At 41.8% G+C, this 21,801-nt stretch overlaps 1 protein-coding gene across 1 annotated transcript; it reads right to left on the bottom strand.

Moving 5' to 3' along the window:
* Window positions 1–4,054: 4,054 nt before the first annotated feature.
* LOC120559899 (EMILIN-3) lies at window positions 4,055–19,350 on the bottom strand. Its single transcript, XM_039801981.1, has 6 exons — window positions 18,565–19,350; window positions 8,569–8,691; window positions 7,201–7,523; window positions 6,694–7,040; window positions 6,218–6,568; window positions 4,055–5,877 (listed from the first exon to the last, which is right to left on the bottom strand). Exons 1-6 carry the CDS (start codon window positions 18,753–18,755, stop codon window positions 4,735–4,737), a joined length of 2,478 nt encoding a protein of 825 aa, XP_039657915.1. The 5' UTR covers window positions 18,756–19,350; the 3' UTR covers window positions 4,055–4,734.
* Window positions 19,351–21,801: the final 2,451 nt, after the last annotated feature.

The raw sequence follows: 21,801 nt of genomic DNA, 5'->3' as shown, positions 1-21,801 counted from the left end.
CCCGTCCCTGCTTGTTTTTTTTCTGTGTGCATATTGAAGTCCATCTGCTTTCAGTGTGCTTTCCTGGAACTGCTGCCTCTTACCAAGCATTTCCTCAGTGTGGTCAGTAGCTCTTTTTTTTTTAAATATTCAGAGTAATATTTTGGTTATTCTGCATACTATGCATGCTGCACAGAGTGCAAACAGGCGCACATACTTGGAGACGATTAGTTTATACCTCATTACTTATTATTATACTGTTGTTTTAAATGACTGCTGTCACTTTATGTAAGCTGAATGACTTATAAGAGGTAATGACAGTAGCTAAGACTGGGAGATGTTCATTGAGCGTGTCCAAGAGGATATTCTGCAAAAAGGAAGAATAATTCTCTCATTAACTTCATATAATGGCAGAAACAGTTTGAAAGTCCTCTATAAATATCTATCCTTAACTAAGTTTCCTCATAGTCTAAAGACTTAATGCCTGCATGAGCACCGAGTAACTGCACTGTTGGCAAAGATATAGACAGCATCACGTCTCCTCGCCAAAACATGATTATTGTCCGTGTTTGTGGCTCCGACACTGGGCTGTGGCTCTTTTAATCCATAGTCCCCAACAAAATCCCAGCATCTTGGGTCCAGATTCCTCCAGACTTCTTTTAATAGTCCCACTTTCCACTCTTATCACTCGGACTGTGTGTGTGTGTGTGTGTGTGTGTGTGTGTGTGTGTGTGTGTGTGTGTGTGTGTGTGTGTGTGTGTGTGTGTGTGTGTGTGTGTGTGTGTGTGTGTGTGTGTGTGTGTGTGTGTGTGTGTGTGCGAGAATGTTCACATCCAGAATCCGAAACAAAGATGATGCTTGTTGGGATTGTCCAGCCTGTCACCCAGAGAAGAAAAACAGAGAGCAGAATGAGATGCTTTGACGAGAGGACACTTAAGATTCATTGAATCAGAGCAGTTCCAGCCCTGTGGCATTTAGCACATTAACTCTGCATATCCGCTAGTCAACAGAAGTGACAGCTGATAATTTAATTATGCTCTCGGAAAAGAAAATCCTAAGTGGCTGGGATGGGATATCTACATGGGAATTTAAATGTATTCCACAGAATTTGAGCGCCACTTCCCACGCTGTTTTTCCTCAGCAAAACCGAAGGAAACAGATTGCGATGGCAGTAATTCATGCAATGTACTGCATTTGAAAATGTGCACCTCCATTTATCCTCTCTGGAAATGGCCCTGCTTTCTCTCCTGCTGTGTAACAGTAGTTGCAGTGTTTGTGTGTGAGAGGCTTGGCAGAGGCACAGAGCCCAGCTGGGGTAGCCACATCTTAATGGAGTCTGCGAAACACAAGGCTTTGGTATGCTAACACCAGTGTCACTTGGCTGTCAGACTCACACAGAGGACAGCTCTTAAGATCTCAAGAGTCGTCTCGGGATGTGCATACAACACACGCCAGCATACACATACACATCCCTTATTATTTCATTTACATGCAATCTCTTAAGTATTGTGCCACTCAAAGGATCTGATGTCATTTGTGTCGCCTCTGCCTTTGTATGCTGCTTGTGTGTCTGTATCAGAGTGTCTTAAACTAGAATCTGAATCAGGAAATAGCTGAATAACTACATTTGTGGCTTTCAGTGGATCAGAATCGTGTTGCACTTTTCACCCACACTTCCTCTGGTCTCCTTTTTGTGTGTGTGTGTGTGTGTGTGTGTGTGTGCGCCTCCTCGACACAGGCTTAGCACTAATTAAAACAAAAACAGAGAGACGTGTGTATGTGTGCGCGCATGACTAGGCCTACTGTATGTGCTGTCTCATGCATGTGTAAAAAGCATGTGCAAAAAAAGAAGAGAGAAGCCACAGTGCTCATGTGATTTGTGTGTGGATGTCACGTGAATCTCTAACATTGTTTCATGGGATTACACAACTATTTATCATGGTTGGTCTCAGATATGAGCTGTACCCAGCGTTACAGCAACCTGCAACCCCTCCTATTTAGTTCCATTTTATCTCGTCATGTCCCCCCTGCTGTGTCTTCTCCAGGTCCCCAATGGGACCGTGCTTGCTGTTTCCCGAGTGATTGCAGCAGAGCATGCAGCTGCTGTCAGACCCTGGGGTTTAAACTTGCACTGCTGCTGTTTGCCCAGTTGTAGCTTACTGTTTGTGTTTTAGTATATGCCCTGTGCATGCTTATCTGAGCAGACATGTATTTTTTCCAGCTCCTGTTGTGACTCCTGCCTGGCTGTTTTTCTGTCAGGCAACAAGGCGAAACAGCCGAGGGACGAGGAGCGTGTAAACACATCTGCTTCCCACTCTCACATTCTTCATCCTCCATGACACTGCCATGCTCACTTTCTCAATGTCCATCCTTTGCTCTCTTGCCTTCCCTGTTCTCGTCACATCCCTGTCTATCAGCTTTAATAAATCCCTCTTCAGCGGAGCCGGGCTCATCCTCTCAGCTCGCCTCCTCCCTTTACTGGCTGTCGCAGCCATACTCAGCGCAGCATCTCTGCTCATTTTTCTTCTCTGACGCCATCTCACTGCATCTTTTTTTTTTTTTTTTAAATCTCATTACATCCATTCTACTTTATTCCTCCTGTCTCATGCTCATGATTATCTCACTATCATCCCTCAGTCAGTTCTGTTCTCCAATTACAGCATATCCATATAACCCTCCATCCTCTCCAATCGCTCTGAACTGTCCCTCCAGCCTTCTTATTTTTATGTCTAGCCTCTGGTTTTCATTATGCTATGATTGCTTCATCCTGTTCTGGTTACTACGAGATGTTGTCTTTAAAAACTATGTGCTGATGCTGTGCAGAAGAACTGCTGACAGTGCTTCAGTGGTGCAAGGTCAACTAATGTTTACAGCTCATTTCACTCAGCTTCATACAGTACATTAGCATTAAGTCTTACCCTAACCCCTTAGTCTACAAACACAACAATATCCTCCACACTTTCACCTAATGACCTCACCTTATCATCTGACCACTTCATGTGACCACAGTTTAGTCAGCTGGTTTAGTTTGCAACTCTATGACACTATTTCAATTACATTGTTACCAACTTAACACAGTTTTTGCTATGTATCAATTTGGTAAAGTCAGGGGTTTTGAACAAAAATGAATGTCTCTAACAGAACTGCTTTCTCTGTACAGTCACACCTAATATTCATCCACCCAATATGCTGCGCAGCATATATTAATAATGTATTTCTGGTCCCCATTACATGCTGACAGCAAGTTAATCAGTGAGAGATGTTGCATTCGTAAACTACGTGCTGATATCTGTGAAACCTGCAGACAGTGCAACCTGACTACAAGCTTAGTCATAATTCAAAATCTGTTTGCTGTCCTAAATCTATGATAACAAATATTGAGAGAATTAATTGTGATGCAGCTTCTTTTTTTTTTACTTATTGTTTTTCTACATTTTCTCTTATGTGCTGGTTCCACATGCTGTTGGTGAAGGACAGAAACAGTCTGAACAATCATTTTAAGATCTGTTCAGAGTCTTCTTCTGATTAATAAGTGAAAAGAGGAAGTTTGCATATCTAATTGCGATGGAGGCACTATACTATATCAAAATAAAGTATGAGATAAACTACAATAAGAAAGTTTGCAGTTGTAATATACTGCAGATTAAATTGCGTGTATTGTGTTACAATAGTGTCCCTTCTCAATTCTTCATAGATCATGTTTTATGCTTTTATAAGGCTTCATTACTTTTATAAGGCTTCATTAGGCTCATACTTTATAGAATTTGATTGTTGCCTCATAGATAACATTTTCATCTTCTTTTTTTCTCCTTTTTTGTTGTGTGTATTTGTTGACATACAATAAATGGATGGAGAGTATAGAGTTAATATTGTCCATTAATAAAAACTCAGAAATGTGAAATTGCTAACCATCCAACAACAATAACTCCAAAGGCGAGCTGCTGCATACAATTCTCCTTACAGGGATAAAGTTTTGTTGAATTTAATGTCATTTGATGTGTATGTAACTTCAAATGTAACTACATGCATTTTGATAAGAGGCCTACATTGCCAAAATAATGTCTATAAAACACCCTGGAGTGTGTTAAATTTTATTTATGCCATGTAATGCATTGTCACTGTCCCCTAATGGTGAGTTTTGGAACTTCTATGCAACTTGGAGCAATGCGGCAGGAAACAAACACAACTGGCAAAGCAGAAATACATATCATTTTTAAACGTGTGAAACAGAAGTTTACAAAATTGTAAATAGCACCATGTTGACTTACAGTATTTAAAAAAAAACAGAGGACGTCAAGTGTCCTTGTCAGTAGAAACCCGTAGCAGCATATTAGTCCCATATCATCCACTTGTTTAATCATTTCTCTAATACAAACAGTTTAACATCATAACAATGCAGTCACTTCATATAAGTTAAAAAAGGTAAAATGTGAAAACAAAATATCATGATCAGAGGATATAAACAAATGCCCTATAGAATAAAATCTCAAGGGAAAATATTGCCCAGCTATACAACCATAGGTGTGTCTCTGTATTCTGTGTCTTCCTCTCCTCATTTCACTAAACTAAATACCCAGGACACCTAGAGGCACTGGGGTGGGAGATCTTATGGGGAAATTACTTTTGCCGGTTCATTTAATTTGCATCTGCGCAGATGGGATTTGAAAGAGAGAGCAGAGAAGCAGAGGAAGTCACTTGAGCCTAATGAATAGTACACATAAGTTTCTGTTTTGAATAATTTCTGTAGCTCAGATGCTACTGGTCTTCTTTTTGGTTGGCTGCTTCCTTGCTGCAGTCTTTGACCTCCCCTTTCAGCTCAGCTAGCTGTTCTGAATGGACGGCCAGGGTGCCATTCACCTCGGCCAGATAGGAGTCTGAATGTCTCTCAAGCTCTGCCCTGATCCTCTCCAGTTGCTCTGCCAGCTCCCCCAGGCTGCTGCACTGGCCCTCTACATGGCTCACCCTGCTATCAACATCCTTCACCTCCCTCTGTACTTCTATCGCTGTGCTCCGGCAGCCCTGCAGCTCCCCAGCCAGCCGTCTCTTCAAGGCCACAAGCTCTCCCTTTAGCTGGGCCAGCCGCCTCTCCCCGGCCCCCAGGAGAGAGGCTTGGTGGCCCACTAGTTTGGTGATTCCTTGAACCTGGTTGACTATCTGGTGCTCTCTCTGCTCCCAGGTGGCGTTAGCGTTGCCCACTTCACTTGCAATGAATCGAATAGAGTCCTTTATGCCCTTTAGAGAGCGGTTCACAGAGTTGATGTTAACTTTCAGCAGGGTGATCTCTCCTTGGACGGTGCCCTCCGTGTCCTCCTGGGCGATATGGAAGAGCAGGTTCTGCAGGGTGTTGTTTAGGTGGTTCAGCTGGTTAGAATGGGAGTCAAGGCGGTCAGTCATCTTCTTCCCCATCCCCTCACACGCCTCCTCTACTTCAGTAACACTGATACCCCCTGCTGGCGGGGTGGAGGGTGAGCAGGAAGAGGTGCAGAGGAGCTCCAGATCTATTAACTGTTTCTGAATGCCATCCAGGTCTCCCTCCATTCTCCTCCTTACAGATTCAATCTCTGTCTCCAGTGCCGGGACAACCTGACCCTCCAGGAGTGCCGGAGCAGTGGCATTACTCAGCTCCTCAACGGCCACAAACACTCTCTCCTCCAGGGTCTTCAGCTTGTCCTCCAGCATGGTCTTGAAGCCATCCAGACCACCAGGGAGCACTGCTACTCCATCAGGTCCACCCTCTGTAGCATTAAGGCGGCCCTCTATGTCCACCAGGCGGGTCTCGATAAGTGTCTCTACGTGTATGCTCTGGTCAGTGAGGGCAGTCTGGAGCTGTCTCTGAGATTCTGTCAAGCCTTTAACTGACTCCTCCAGCAGCAGCACACGCTGGGAGAGACTGTTCACCTGCAATAATCAATCATTTGTTAGTAATCCGATAAAATGTCCAGTCATACCTGATTACATCATAGATATGTTATTCTTTCTGTAGCAATGATTGAGTGATTGAAATGTACAGTATGTAATCAAAGGAGATGTTTGACATTTTGGGAAATACGCTTTCTAGCAGAGACTTAGAGAAGATAGATACAAGATAGATAGAGAAGATCAATACAATTCCCAAATTTCGGTAGTGTCATATTGTTAGAGTTTTCTTTACATGAAAACACCATGAGTACATTTATTTAAGGACTGTTCACTTGACAAATTGCTTGTTTACTGCATGCTGATTACATCCATGTCATACCTGTCCACAGCAGCTTTCAGTGAGAGTTAGGCCCTGGATCTGAGCCTGCAAAGAGCCCAACTCCTCCCTGAGCCCAGTCTCTCTTCCATCCAGAGACTGCTGCATTTGCTCCTGGCCATCCATGTGCTCCTTATGGCACTGGTTCTGCACCGCCCCAATCTTCTCGTCACATTGGCTCTCCAGACCGGTCAGACGGCGCTCAAAGCCATCTAGGATCTCAGCCCGCATGTCGGCCAGCTTGGCATCCAGGATCTCATCCAGATAAATAGTGGAGCTGTGGCCATGGATGGGCCTGCCTCTAGCTCCTTCCAACAGCCTCTTTAGCTGGCCATCATGACCCAGGACCATCCCCTATGGACACACACAGGTGAGAAAGAGAAAAAGCTAGCATTTAATAAAGGAAAGATAAGGAGAACTGATTAATCTATACAGATACTGTACCAACTGATCTTTGTGCAAGCATCATGTTACAGTACCTTAATCTCCTCTAAGATGTGAGTTTTGGCTCGCAGCTCATCCTTCACTTCTGTCACCCTCCCGGCTAAGTCTCCAAATCCAGTGAAGCTTTCTCCTCCTTCCAGTCCATCAGGAGTCCCATCTGGGATCACCCCAAATCCCACTGTAGAGTCGGGCACACGAGGAGTGTTTGGTAGCAGGGACACCAGGATTTTGTTGGTGTCTTCCCTGAGAGATGTCCGCAGTCGCTCCTCGAGGCCAGCCACTACCCCGTTGAGAGTGTCTAGACCCTGGGTGAGGCGGCGTAGGTCCTCCTCCATACGGTCCAAACGTTCACCAGTCACTCCTGAAATCCCAAATTTGTTTCCTGTATTTCCAAGGATCAAACAGAAAGAAGAAAGTAGGATTTCTTTTAGAAAGTTCACCACTGGATGATGGAATGATGCAACATTGAGAGCATTTAAAAGTGAGAAAGAGAAAATACATGCCCAGGGTTTTACATTAAATTGGTTAGTGTTGGTTCCCACCATAGTTTGGTTTTCCGTTCCCAGCAGGCAGCTGTCCTGTTGGTATTGGTCTGTGGTCAGACACACTGGGGAAGGGTTTGCCAGGCTCTAGCTGGCCTCCTCCAGGCCTGTGGTCCATGGGGGGTCTTGGGCCATGGGGGAATCCCTTCATCCCTGGGCGATGGGGCACACCCCCACCATTAAAAGGTGGTATCATGACGTCAGGCAGTGGTGTGGGTCCGTCGTAGCAGTTTTCTCCAGAGTAGCCGGGACAACATCTCCACTCCAGCTCAGTCACCGTCTTAAAACCCACCTTGTACTTTGGCTTGTAGAATGTCCTGTACCTGAAGGAGACATGATGGAAAGCATGTTTATTATCAGAGTATGTCAAAACTGTCATATCAGACGTTTTATCAGAAGGGCTGCATTTGTTTTTACTAATTAAGAGCACAGAGCCAGGACAGAGGATGGGAGGTCCAGAGATAAAGGGATGAAGTTGTTCTTTATGAGATTAAACACGGATTAGAGGGAGATTAGGAGATTAACTAAAAGTGTAATGTAAATGATGTGGCATCAGAGGATTGAACCTGGGTCAGCACCCAACTTCAGTGTTATTTTGTCTAAGCTGAATCAAACTCTCTCTCTCACACACACACACACACACACACACACACACACACACACACACACACACACACACACACACACTCACAGTCATTCAGCTGTCTTTTATGAAGAGAAAATCCACTCCTTTAATTTAATTTATTCTGTGGGCGTTTGAAAGGTATAATAAAAATAATCACAAAATCACATAGAGAAGCTTTATGGGCATGTCTACATGGATTTACACACACATGGTAAAGTTAAAGTATTACTTCAGACCTCCAATTTGTATCACAATACATAAATTATACTATTAAAAAAAGTGTAGGGTGTTGGTATAGGTAGGTGGGCAGGTAAGAAACAAGACTACATGTAACCCAGAATAATCAATAAGTGAGGAGGAGCTTCTCAGCATTTTTTATGTGCAGAGAATAAAATGGTGTAGCCGGTTCCTAATATATATTTTTTTTAATACAAATTCAATTATCACTATCTTGCCCCCAGTGGTGTCTCTCTGTAGAAGAATTCTGACTACAAACAGTGCATACAGCTACCAACGCTCTTACTGTAATATGGACAGCACATGATGTGCACACTAGAGGGCAGCATTGATGCAGAGTAGATTTCACGGTGCTCCCCGTTCTGCAGTTTCTCCTGAAGTAATAATTACGCATTACAAACTTCACAACCAAACCCCTCAGGACTCAAACTGAACAGTCAAAGGTATAAGGTGGAACTTTAGCTGTTTAATTTATTGCATTTTGTTGTTTTGTTTGAAAAACCTACATGACAACAGGACACTTCTGACCCCAGATGCACTTGGTGGTGTACTCAGCCTTCACATAGGTAGCCACTCCATCGTGCATGGTGCATGTGATGTTCTTCTGCACCACGTAGGCACAGTGGTTTCTGTGGGGACAGTAGAGTGACATTAGAGTTAAACAGGTAACAGCACTGATATATCAACACTGCAATTATCCTTTACATTAAAGATGACAACAGCCCTTGTTTTGCTTCGTACCTGTAAAAGATTTTAAGGTTAGACTACATAGATTTTGCTGAACAGGATGGGTCTGTTTTATTGCTTTTCATTTACAATTTTGAATTGTAAAATTAAGAATTTGTAATTTCTTCCCTCAAAAATCTCACTTTAAGCAAATAAATAGTAAATAGTAGTTTCCCGTTAAAGCACTGCTGCTACTCCACCTCTAGCTGGGTGATGAGATTATTTCTTCTTGACAAATATGTGAAATATGAACCTCCCTTGAGTTATTGTGTTTTTTGTGTATTTTCATACTGCTCATTAGCAGTTTCCCTCTGCCTTAATTACTGCTTTGCTGTCTTTTCTTTTTATAAGCAGCCTTTGTATTTTGTTGCATGAACACATCTTTTGTCTATTTTATGTAATCTTATAATACTAAGATTTTAACAATCTTCATTTCATATTGCATTTTTGGTTTGCAACCTGTAACCACATCTTACAAGCTTTGAAGGATTTTCTTAGAAGAGCTTCATGTTGCATATTGATAACTTATCGACTGATGCTTCCCTTCCCCTAATTTTAAAAGCACATATTTATTTATTGACCCCTCTGGCATAAATCAGAATGATGAAAAAGGATGTTTTATTGTTCCACTGATTTATGCTAAAAACCATTTAGACAAGAAACAAGAAATATCACCCAGATAGTTCTCAGATATATCCATAATCCAACACATAAAAACTTTATTATAACTACTTTGAACAGTTGTTGCATCATGCTGGAGTTGGACCCTTTTCTCTCCTTCTCCCATTCATTGCTAGTGCAACTATAGCAACTGCCAAATGTTCCCCTGGCCCCCGTGCAACACAGGAAACAATGATCTGCGCTCTTTAGACTCACATGTGAAGCATTTCTTACATTCAGAGGGGAGCATTTAGCAACACATGCAGTACTTAAAGTTGCTCCACAGCTGTTTCAGGACAAATAGAAGTGTTTGGAGGAGCAAGGAGGGACACGGGGGCCGAGGAGGGTAGGTATGCCAAGTTAACAGGTTCAGAGGGCTAACAGGCAGCCTGTCAGAATCTGTGAGAAACCGCTGCACTGCTGCTGCTTTCTACAAATCGCTGACTGCATTGACAGCGTTTGTGTGTGTCTGTGTGTGTGTGTTACCACTCTCCCTGTGTTGACATATGTTAATCGCGGTGGAAGGAAAAGGGCAGGAGTCGGAATGACAGAGCTCCTTTCATACCAGCCTGACAACCTGCTGCTAGGTCATGCGTTGTTAAGGAAGTGGCTGTTATGAACCTGAACTGATGTGGTATGATGAGAGTTAAATCACTTTAAACTCACACAGAGAATTTACTGACTCCTGCTGATGATTTTTAGCGCAAAAAAACGAGGAAATCTGTTTAGAAACATTGTTTTTATGTATCAGATGGTGTTTAAGTAGGTAGGTATATGAAATGAAGACTTTAAACTCAATCTGACAAATACATTATGCCGCATCATAATTTTTTGGCATATTTCTCTTCTCATGAAAACTCCTAATAAGCTCATTTACTGTTTCTCTGCTCAGTCTGCTGATGCCGCTGGCACAATGCTGCTAACAATTTGCTTTCATGCTATTCTTTTCCCACCACCCCACCTGCAGGCTCTTTTCTTTACGATCCCTGAGGTGGGTTAACACTGATCACTCCCTCTTCTCTCATCTACTGCTCATAGAATACACAGAGCCTTTGGTGCCAAAATAAACGCCATTTTTTTCTTTATTCCCGGAGTTTATAAAAACGAATGATGCTGTCATCCAGAGAATATCAGCACTCATAGATGACAGATTTATAAAATGCAAGAAAAAGGTTAAAAGCTTTATGACTTTGTTTTTTGCGTATGTGAGAGTTAGGAAAAGCTTCTACAGGCATACAAGGATTTATGACAGCTAATGGAGAGCAGTGCATGAGTATGTCTGTGTATACAGTACAGTAAGTGTGTGACCCCTTCTCACATTACACATCAGTGTATGTGAAAAGTGACCATGTTCAGCAATTTGTTTGTCAGGTGCACATCTGGTGGGGAGCCAATGACCTTCAGACTCGCTCACAATGCCTGAAAAGTGCAGGAATCCAGATGTACATGGGATGAAAAAAAACATTCTCCTGGTCTCTGGTTCCGCCTCTCTCTTCCCAGTCTGCTCTTTGCCTGTTTTCACAGATCTGTCAATGTCATTTCGGTCTGTGAGTGATATTTTATCCTCAGTGTCTTACAGACAGAAGGGGTTCTGGCATTTGTGAGAATCAAAGTCGAGCGCTGAGATGAATCTTGTCCCTCTGTGCCGCAGTGTCGGCCAGGGCAACTGCAGGTCACCTTCTTTGCGGTGTAAAAACAGATCTTTGTAGGACGAATGTTGAGTTTCAACTTGAGAGATAGTGATAGTGTGTGTGAGCTGCAGAGACACTGACACACTCTCACACACATGCACATACACGTGCAGTGAAGCTCTTGGTCCGTTTATCTCACATCCACAGAGACCACACAACTCTGCAGGATGAGGATTACACAAACTTTATCGCCAGAAATACAAACCCATTATGTGGAAATTTATCATATATGAGAAGAAAAGTGCCGTCTTTAGGGTATGATAAGTCCTGATCCAGCATGATCTGACACCAGAGGAATACGGCAAGGAAGGAAAAAGAGAGAGAGGGGAGTGCTGGCCATTTCTGAGCTATTTTAACGCCTCATCCCTCAGCCAATGTGGCATCAAGAGACTGGTTTTGAGAGTATAAATACTTTCTGTTGTTTGTTTTAGCACTTGTTGGTGACAGATGGGAGCGGTTGGCCACACAGGATAACCCAGTAAGTGCCAGACAGTAAAAGTCACTAAGGTCAAATTAACGTTATATACGACTCACATGTAAAAGTAACTAGCATAGGGCAACATACCACACAACTGCAATAGATGGTTATAATTACAGCCAAAACATATCAGACAACTGCAATTTTTTTATTTAGTATGCAATTGCATTGATATTGTAGAGCTTGATCTGATTCACTGTTTGAGTAGAAATGAGTTTTTAACAAGATTTAAAGATGTCAACAGAGAGCCGGTGAACTTTTGCTTAGCTTTGAGGAAGCAACAGCAAAGGCATGATGATTTAAATGTAACTTTGCCCCAGGGACAGACAAAAGCAACATGTGTAATAAATCCTAACAAGACTCTACAGCCAGAGCAGATAGGCTCTGTGAGGCTGTACTTTGGCTAAATGCTAATGTCAGCATGCTAACCCGCTAATGCTGATGGTATAGTGTTATAATGCTTTCCACGTTCACCACCTTAGTGTGTTAGCATGCTTAAATTTGCTAATTAGTGCTAAACACAGCTGAGGCTGATGGTAATGTTATTAGTTTTGCAGATATTTGGGAATAAAAACCAAAGTATTGGATACATGACAACTTTGACCTAATGATGGCGCCAGATGAATTATCAGGGGATCACCAAAATTACCTCAATTTATCCAGAGGGTGACATGAATGTGCATAGCGAATGTCATGACAATCCGTCCAACAGTTTTTGAGGTGTTGGACCGACTGACCAAAAAAACAACCGACACTGCCAACCTTTAGAGCCAGCAGTCTCAAACGGCAGCTGAGTAGTGTGCTGTCTTTGACTGAACTACCAACCTTATCTAATGTATCTAATGTGAATACATTCCATTCTTCTGATATGCATTTTTCTTTTCAAATTAGGCATTACAGAATGCCCATAGTAATTGACCCAGGTCTCAGTCAAATGTTACTTTTTCCTTATTTGACTCTTTCACAATACAGATCTACAAAAAGGCTTCCTTCAGCTAAAAATGCTAATTGGCTTACTGCATAATCTCTACAAGTGCTGTATATTTTATGTTGGTTATTTCTGATGATTTTAAACATATTTCTAACTAATTATTTCCATATAAAAAAAAACATTTCTCTTTTGTGTGTTAAAAGAAACTTATAATTTGAATCCCAACAACAGCAAGAAAACACCCAAATAAAAAAAAGTCCAGCTGATCCAGACCTTTACTGAACCACCCATTCCCAACTGACTCAACACTGATTCAAGTTCATCAGTGTATTAAACTCTCTTGTGAACCTCCCACTTTCACCTGACCTTGTCTATAACAGTCTTAACCCCCTTCACCATGGTTTCTCTTCCCTCACTTTTCTCTCTCTCCTAAAACACCTCCTTCCCTCTTTTAACGCCTAAATATTGTCTTCTTCCTGTCATTGGAGCGTGTCATTTTTGACTGCTAGTTTGGTCCGACTGTAAATATTTCCAGTATAGCATTACAGTTCCTAAAACACTTCAGAGCCTCCCAGGGGGAAAGCAGAATTCCCATCTCAGATTCTCATGTGGAGTGTTTTTGGCAAATAGTATTGCTTCTAGACCTCCACCCTCTGCTGGGCCCAAAACAACTCACCTTTCAATCCCCTCCCCCCCCCCCCCATTTTTTCTCATAACCTCCCACTCCTTTTTTTCTGCAAAATCTGCAAACTGTAGGTAATCTCTGTTTACATATCTAAGCATACCAGTCCTGCTCTTGCCTCTGTTTCTAATATTGTCTTTTTTCTTTCTCTTTTGCTTTTTCACGACACCCCTCTGTCTCATCATGACCCTGACATCTCCGGCCCTCTAACCTGCCACTTTTCCCCCATTGCTTTGCTCTGTGACACTAAAGGGCTTACCTTCCTCATTACTAACCACTCGTTCACCTGCAGGGTTCCTGACCGTTTGAACCCAGGCTACTGCCTATGACAGATTTATGACTGGAGCAGGCCAGATAGAAAACCATGCAATCTTTAATAGTAACTTTAACAACCATGTCTATGTACTAACAACTCTCCTCCAGGGCCCATCTCTTTCCATATATGTTTCTAATGAAACCTATTTCTAGCCAACTGGCAGGTCTGGATGGCCCCATGGTGCAGGGTTGATTGGCGTTGCTCTTGTGCATACTGGTTAGGGTTAAAGGAAAGACGTGATACTCCAAGCTCTAGAACCTAGGGGATAACTCTGACCTTCATAGACAGAGTCAGCGCCGATGCCAGCTCTGGTTATTATAGCTTAAAGGCAGACCATTACTTTTACAAGTGTTTAAACTTTGGCTATCAACCTCTAATCCTCACTACAGCAATAAAACCATGTAGATAAACACAATTATAGCTGCTAATTCCTAGTCATTATAGATCATTTTTACTTTGTCATATATTCTTTATGTTGTTTTGTTCTATTTTTCACATGGAGTACAGTAAGAGTCTCAAACACCGGTAGTGTAAAAACCAATAACTTATCCTCAGCCATTTCCCAAAGCACTTAATCTTCTTTGGGTAAGAATAGCTCTGTGTTCTTGAACTGAAAGGATTTTAAAACGTAATTGTTAGATTTGTTGGGCTCATTGTACTGTATATGCTTTTGAATGAAATCAATAGTAATGTGTTGTACAGAAGGTGGCTGCTGAACAAAGCAAAGCAACACATTTTCTGATAGGCCCTATATAATAGCTATAGAGAGCCGAAGTGAAACCGGAAGAAACAAACACCATTTCCCACAAGACCTAGAATTTTGCGGGTTAAACGTAAAGGCTTGTTATAAGACATTGAGGGTCTGTGGCTTTACTTCGAGCTCCTTCCGGATGTCTGAGCTCCTTAACCTTCTAAGCTCCTGAGCCCAGCCACCCCAGATAAAACTTGTTTCAGCCTTCCGGTCACTACCCAAAGCTCATGGCCATAGGTTGCAGGTTGAGGATTTGAACGTCGAGCGACTGGTAAAATGAAAGCTTTGCCTTCAGGCTCAGCTCCCTCTTCACCACAACATTTTGGTATGACGCCTGCATTACCCTGCACCAATAAAACTGTTGATTACGCTCTAATATACCTCTTTGGTTGCCCCAAGTGAGGCAGTTCTAATATCTTGGGGGCTCTTCAGAAGTGAAACAAAAATTTAACGGAATACTTCGACATTTTAGGGAAAACACTTAATAGCTTTCTTGCAGAGAGTTTGATGAGAAGATCACTACCAATCTCATGGCTCTATGTTAGCTACAGCTAGCAGGTGATTAGCTTAAGCATAATGACTTTAAGCAGGGGGAAATCTGCTAGCCTGACTATGTGCAAAGGTTAAAAAAAATCTGCCTATCAACATTTAAACTCACATAATTATATATTGTTTCTTATGCAAAACTAAGCACTCACTGACACTTTTTTTATGGTAAGCTACGCTAATTGGCTGCTAGCTTTAGCACCATATTTAACTCTGGGCAACAAAGCAAATAAGCTTATTTACATAAAAATGTCAAATTATTCCTTAAAAAATCTTATTTTTACAGTTTTCAATAACCTAACTTAAACAGACTTTGGTCCATCAATATTATATCAGTTTATCATTGTATGATTATGTTAAAATATTATAACAATTATATTGAATTATCACTTAAAACTTTAATATTTAGTGCATCAGACTTTTAGATGGTAAAATCTGCGTTCGCTGAGGGTTTACATAAAAATCCCAAACATTTTAGCAGAAAGGTCAGTGAAAGCAGTACGTCAGATAAATATGTGTTGTTGAGGAGCTAACCTCAACCAACTCACTGACCTTTCCCTCCTTGATCTCTGTCCCATACATCATTGCAAAGCCCAAGGATATGACTTTAATCTGATCAGTGAAGGCATGTGGCATCTGCTGGGATCCTAATTGATTTATATAACATTAATTTCCCAATGATGGGTGTATTATATGGCTCATGGCTTATGTTTCACCTGTCGTTGTGCATTTTGTGGTATAGTGGTAATGCAGCATGGTAGGAGATGCTTGTGGGGTGCCAGACACATTTTTAAATTGACTTTTCCATTGTGACTTATACAGTTATGTGTTAGACAGAATACATTATATAATTAGTTTCCTATGTATAGCATCACTTGAGAAGCATACCAATTAATAACCAAAGTTTCTCTATTGTCTTATAATTTTCTCTTGGGTATGAAGATGTGTCAAAAATATCAACATTATGAAATGTTAAAATGTCATTTCTTTTCATGAATATTTGCCACTTTGCCAAAGCCCTGGACCAAAACACACTCAAATCTGAACTAAGCCACCCATGCACAGTTTCAGCAATGGCCCATATGGGCTTCTATGCAATGAAGCTATGACAGGTACAGTATTGTAACTGTCTACGTAAGATGTCACAGTCAGTGACTACAGGGCTATATATTTTCTCACTGCTGCAAGTGGTTGCACTGAGTGAAAGGAATGACTGTGAAATCAAATGACTCGCTGCCAAATCACAGATAATAATTCAACATGAAGAGAGAAAAAAACGTCTGTGGCGCACCAACAGCTGAGAATTTTTATTTTTCTCACTAAAAATCAGGCATGTTTTGTCCATGTGACTCTGTGGTCAGTAAGTTCGTGTTTATAAGCTGTAAAAGCACATGTGAAATCTTTTACAAATATATAAACTAACATACACCCATGCATATATGGACACACTCAGACACGCACACAAAAAACACACACACACACACAAACACACACACACACACACACACACGCACACATCATAGCACGTGTTATTTTTAAGTCCCACTGACCAGTCCAGGTCGACAACAACTGAGCTCATATATCTGTAGCGGTGGTCTGACACTGACACGTCCCCAGGGCCCACTGTGTCCAAGGTGGGTCAGCAATGTTAGATACCTGTGGGGGAATATTACCAGCTACCAGCAACACGCAATTACCGACCATCTGTTATTACTGATCAGCTAGTTTTGAATAGAACAGTCTATAACGTCTGGTTAATCTGTCACTCTTGGGATTCAGGCTTGGAAATATGTTTGGCATAAATTGGCATGTGTGAATATGAATAAACCTCTTTGGTGCTTTATCAAAAAGTAAATTATGCCACTGTCTTATGCCATCACTATGTATTAAACATGAACAGCAAAGTTAGAAATGTCAGTGAGAGAAAAATTACAAGGTGGTGATTATTGTCTTAAAGTGTAACTCTCGCCAAAATGCAACAGGGTCTTTTTATGAATGTACCCGAGTCAAACTTTCGTTTAAAAGCATATTTAAGACGGGAGTGATAGGGGCCCTGCACGGATTATTTCTTGTTTTGTCGTTATTGAAAAACAATATTGACCTTGTAGTTGAAAAAGGAGCCTCATGTGGAGTCCGTTTGCATCGACTCGTTTTGACTGCCGAGGTGGTAGCGGCTGGAAACAACAAGAGCTACGGTGAGTTCAAAACCTTTTTTAGTAAACTCTGGGTACACAAAGAATGTTGTCAATGCTTTTGTTAAGGTGTAGAGCCCCTGGTGATACTTCGAGCAAAGTTTCATGTTGTGTCGAGCCTTCTTAGTGTTTTAAAAATAGCTATTTTGAGGCTAGCATAAAAGTGCCCTAGCATTCCCATTCAAAAGGCCATTTGACCGAAAAACGAAAATACGGTAAAGCTTAAAAGTGGCGATTCTGTCCTAAATACGTTTTTAAACGAAAGTTTGACTCGGGTACATTCACAAAAAGACCCTAGGTTGCATTTTGGCGAGAGTTACGCTTTAAGAAGTACTGGGAGAGTAAACATATGATGATAGGCTGACTGGAAGGAAAGGAATGGATGTGGACTATATTGTTATGCGAGAAAAGTTAAAGGTGGAGATTGAATGTGGGTGTTGCATTCAGTGGGTGAGGGATGCTGAAGAGCCTGTTCTCTGTAGATGAGGGAACATGGCAGACTGAGCAGGGCTGGGCGATCAGCAGTTTTCTGTGGCAGTTTGAGCGAAGCAGCAGGTAGCTGGGGAGCTGTCCAAAGACATAACAGCTCTCAGGGGAAGCCAAGCAAAAGAGACGGGAAAGGGAGGACAAACCAAAAGAGCCCTACAGACCAAACATCAGCCATCTCTCTATCCAGGCAAAATATATCCACAAGGCTCTGATTCATCTTAGAGCTTCATGGCTTTCAAATAGCATGCATATCTTGCGATTGTTATTCCCCTCTGCTCATGTGCTTTGAATGTCCTTGTGTTTTTACATACATCACAGATCACAAATTCAAAACAGAAGATGATCATTCACCTCTACTTGTTAATACTGGAAGATTTAGTCAGAAAACAAAACAAACTTTCAACAGCTATTTCAATGCAAACTCAGTTGAGACCACTGTGTTATTGCTGAAGTATTGATTGGAGATTAGTTGTACCACTCCCTTCTGTCAGCGGGTGCCCAGCTGTACTGTAAGTCTCGCCTCTAATTGAGCCCCCCTCCCTACCACACACACACACACACACACACACACACACACACACACACACACACACACACACACACACACACACACACACACACACACACACACAGCGGCTGTGAGGGATCAATCCTCTTGTCATCTACTCAGCACCCCCCTCGCTGCACCATAAAGACCAAAATGACGGCTTTGTTTTCATAACGCAGCATGTCATTGTTTGCTCCATAATGCTTATCGCCAGCCACAGATGGTTTTAGGTGTGAACCACAGAAAAGGGCTGATGGTGAGTAAGGGAGAAACATAGAGTCAATTCAGGGATCTGTTAGCGAGCAGATGCCCTAACTAAAACCATATTTCTGCAACTCGCGTGGTGACATGGGTTTCTCAGGGGAAATACAGTATGAGGTGGGTCCAGCTTGCAAGCTACTTGGAATGCTTTTTGAATTCAATACCCTGTAGTGTGGGAAGGTAAATAAAATGTGCATTAGCGCCTGTGACTTGTCCAAAACGGAGCACTTACTTGTGACGGGTCATGGGCTTGTTTGGTGAATGGTGAGGGTTGAGTCCAGCCTTGTACAGGTTGTATCTGTTTCCATAGAAAGGGTTGACATGGCCTCCATAGAAAGTTCCTTTGCTGTCCACCACAGATAGCAACTCTCCTAAGAGAAAAAGCTGTGCAACCAAAAAAAGATTACACAACTTGGTCCTCATTGTTTTTTTTCTTCTTTTTTTCTCTCTAAGTCTTTAAAAGCACAATTAATTCCAGAGTCTTGAAAATGAAACTGGCTGGAAAAAGGGGTAAAAATGATAGTTGTAGCTTCCTCAGAGTATTGTGTTGAAGTTCCCTGGCTCACTTGCAGTCTTGTCTTCTTCAGTGGGCCCTGAAGGACACATGGAGCCCAAACAGCTGTAGCATTAACAGCATCTCGCCCCGGAATGCCTTCAGTTCGCACACTGACCTCAGTCTGAGCACATCGGACAGAGCAGAGGGAAAACTAGTAAGGTTGAAGAGGGAGGGGAGAGGAAGAGGGGCAAGGAAAACAACACAAAGGTGTGCTAGAGGAGGGGTAAAGAGAAAGAGGAGAGCAGGACAGAGGAAAGGAGGAGGGAAGAGTGTGCGAGTGTGTCTCTAGTAAAGTTTCAGCTCTGCATACATACACATGCAAGCGTGTGTGAGACCTGCTGACTAGGCTGGAGCCTCCAACTCCTCTGCACTCTGCATGAGTGAGGGTGTGTGCAAGAAGCAGCGTGCTGCTCTGCTGCCTCTGAAGGGGCAGGCAGACAGACAGCCTGTATTAGCATATCCCACCCCAACTCCAGCCTGAATGCTCTGCACAAGCGGGGAACTGACTAATACAATTTGGTGACTCTCTCTCGTCCTCTTTCTCACACACATACATGAACATACATATAAACACACACCATCAGATTCAAAGAACAAAAAAAGCTCTGCTACTTAATTCTGCTTTAGCTCTGTTTGCCATCCCGTCTCCTGGTCTGTCCCCTTTCTCTGCAATCTCTAACAATATAGGCCTATTGAATCCATTAAGGATTTTTATTTTTTTATTTTTTATTTACCCTCTCCTTTTCTTTCTCCATCTGCTCCGGGAGCAGCTGTACATCAAATCGCAGCGTCAGTGTGCAGTGCCATGTGCATGGCTGCGGTTACAACCAGCTAAGACGCTGCCGATCTCGACACAATGGACCTCCTCCTTGCCTCACCGCAGTCAGTCATTAAAAATCCCAGCCACAGCTTCAGTTGCGATCCACACCCTGACCCCCCTGCTTGTCTTACCGCACTTCCATGTAGTTCTTGAATTCATGCATAACTGTCTCCTGTGTCTTTCAGATTTGCCCTTGGAATTACGCAAATTAGTTCAGTTTTTATAATAAGAGAGCGGCAGTGTTTCAATTAATGTTTGTTGAGCCCTAAAATATGTCTCTGAACCTAAGGGAGACAAGATTGTTGTTTTCATTTTTGGAGCGGCAATGCGGCAAAATCACAAAAGCAAATTCTGTTTAAAAAAAATAAAAAATCATTGGCAATTCTGGGGTTAGAGCCCAATTACACCAGAGATTGGAACAGTAAAATTAAATTGTGCATTCTCAGTAGCCTCGAAATAGGTGATCCTGGAAGCTTTTTTTTTTAATGTAGAGACTTCTGTAATGTTGGTCTTAGCTAGTTTTGTTTGAGGCAAAATGGAAACATAAAGCTTTGATGGTGCTACACAGTAATCTGACTGCTCGGTCCCTTTTTGACTCTACACTTTTCTCCATACCTCAAGAGTTAGAACTCTCAAGACAGTTTAAAATTGTTAAGCGATGCAAATTTGTTGTCAAAGTTCCCAAAATTGAACACTATGGAAAAGCACTGTGGAATTTTACTTTGCCTCTGCAAGCACTTTGTCTCAACAGAGTGAACACAATTCTATGCTATAGTGCATACCATAAAAAAAGATTAAAAGGTTGTAAATAACCATAACCTAAATATTAAACTAGACTAGAATACACATTGGTTGATAGGTCATCCATATCCATGGCACTTTGAGCACTCTTAAGTCTAAAATATACAACAAAATTTCAACAGAAACACAGTGGTTTCCTTTGAAATTATTTGAATTCTTGCTGTTGTAAATTCTGATACAACCAAGACACCAAAATAACCATTGGCTGGATCACACACAATTTTATCTTTTCTAGTCCTCGTGTTATCAGGAAGAGGACGGTGACTAGACAGACTTCTCAGTGAGTGTGGTTAGTTTTAAAAACTCATCTGTGAAGGAAGACTTGGAGGAAGAGGCTGTGTCTGAAATGGCCTCTTCATCTGGAAGATTGGTTTGCAGTGCCATTCTCAACTGTGTGTGGGCTACATACAAATTACCTTGCCTTATTTACTCTTTGTTTACAGGTCAGTGTGAAAGAAAAGCACACCGTTTGACGGTATGCAAAGAGACACATCACGTAATTATTTCCAAATACATATAAACTTAGCACAAAAAGTAAGGAAATTTGTGTTTGGTAGATTATTTCTCTGTGGTAACAATGCTTTTTGGCAATAAATCTTATACCGTTGGAAAGCCTGTTTATTTCCCTTTCAAATGGTGCCCATTTGTAAGCAACTTGCATTTGTTGGATGAGCAGCAGCGCTGAGTATGTGGGTTGCGCCCATGAAAAATTTGCCAAATCTTCTCTGCCAATGCCAAACAGCTTACTCTGCCATTGACTCGTTTGGTGTTTGGTGGATTGGATAATTGAAGTTTAAAGAAACAAGACATATTGGCAATTTAACAATTTATTCATTTCACAAACAGGAGCCTCAGTATCGTTTGGAAGAACCATACACAGCCACAACAGCCTGGCACTTCCTCCTTAAAGGTGCTCTAATTGATGTGACGCTAGCAGATAGTAAGGAGATGTTTGCTGTATGTGACAAAAAATGTTGTAGCCTAAAAAACGCGTCACATCACTTAGAGCACCTTTAAGATGTATTTATTTGAATAGGACAATGCACATTAATCAACATTTCTGTAAATGAGCCAGTGGGCTAATTTTCAATTGTAGTCCTAGTTGCATGTCTTTATGGTGGGAAGAAGATATGGAGATATGGGATTGCTACTGGTTGCAGAATCTCATCTTTAAATCAGGCACTTGATTGGAATCACCTGGGGGTACCAGAAGCTCAAAACAAGTGTCAATAGCAACAGCAAAATAACCTGTTTGGCAATGGCAGAGAAGATTTGGCAAATATTTCATGGGC

The sequence above is a fragment of the Perca fluviatilis genome, chromosome 5, assembly GCF_010015445.1.
Source record: "Perca fluviatilis chromosome 5, GENO_Pfluv_1.0, whole genome shotgun sequence".
In the NCBI taxonomy this organism is placed as follows: domain Eukaryota; kingdom Metazoa; phylum Chordata; class Actinopteri; order Perciformes; family Percidae; genus Perca; species Perca fluviatilis.
Note: the sequence above shows the minus strand (reverse complement) of the source record. Positions and strands in the feature narration are given on the sequence as shown.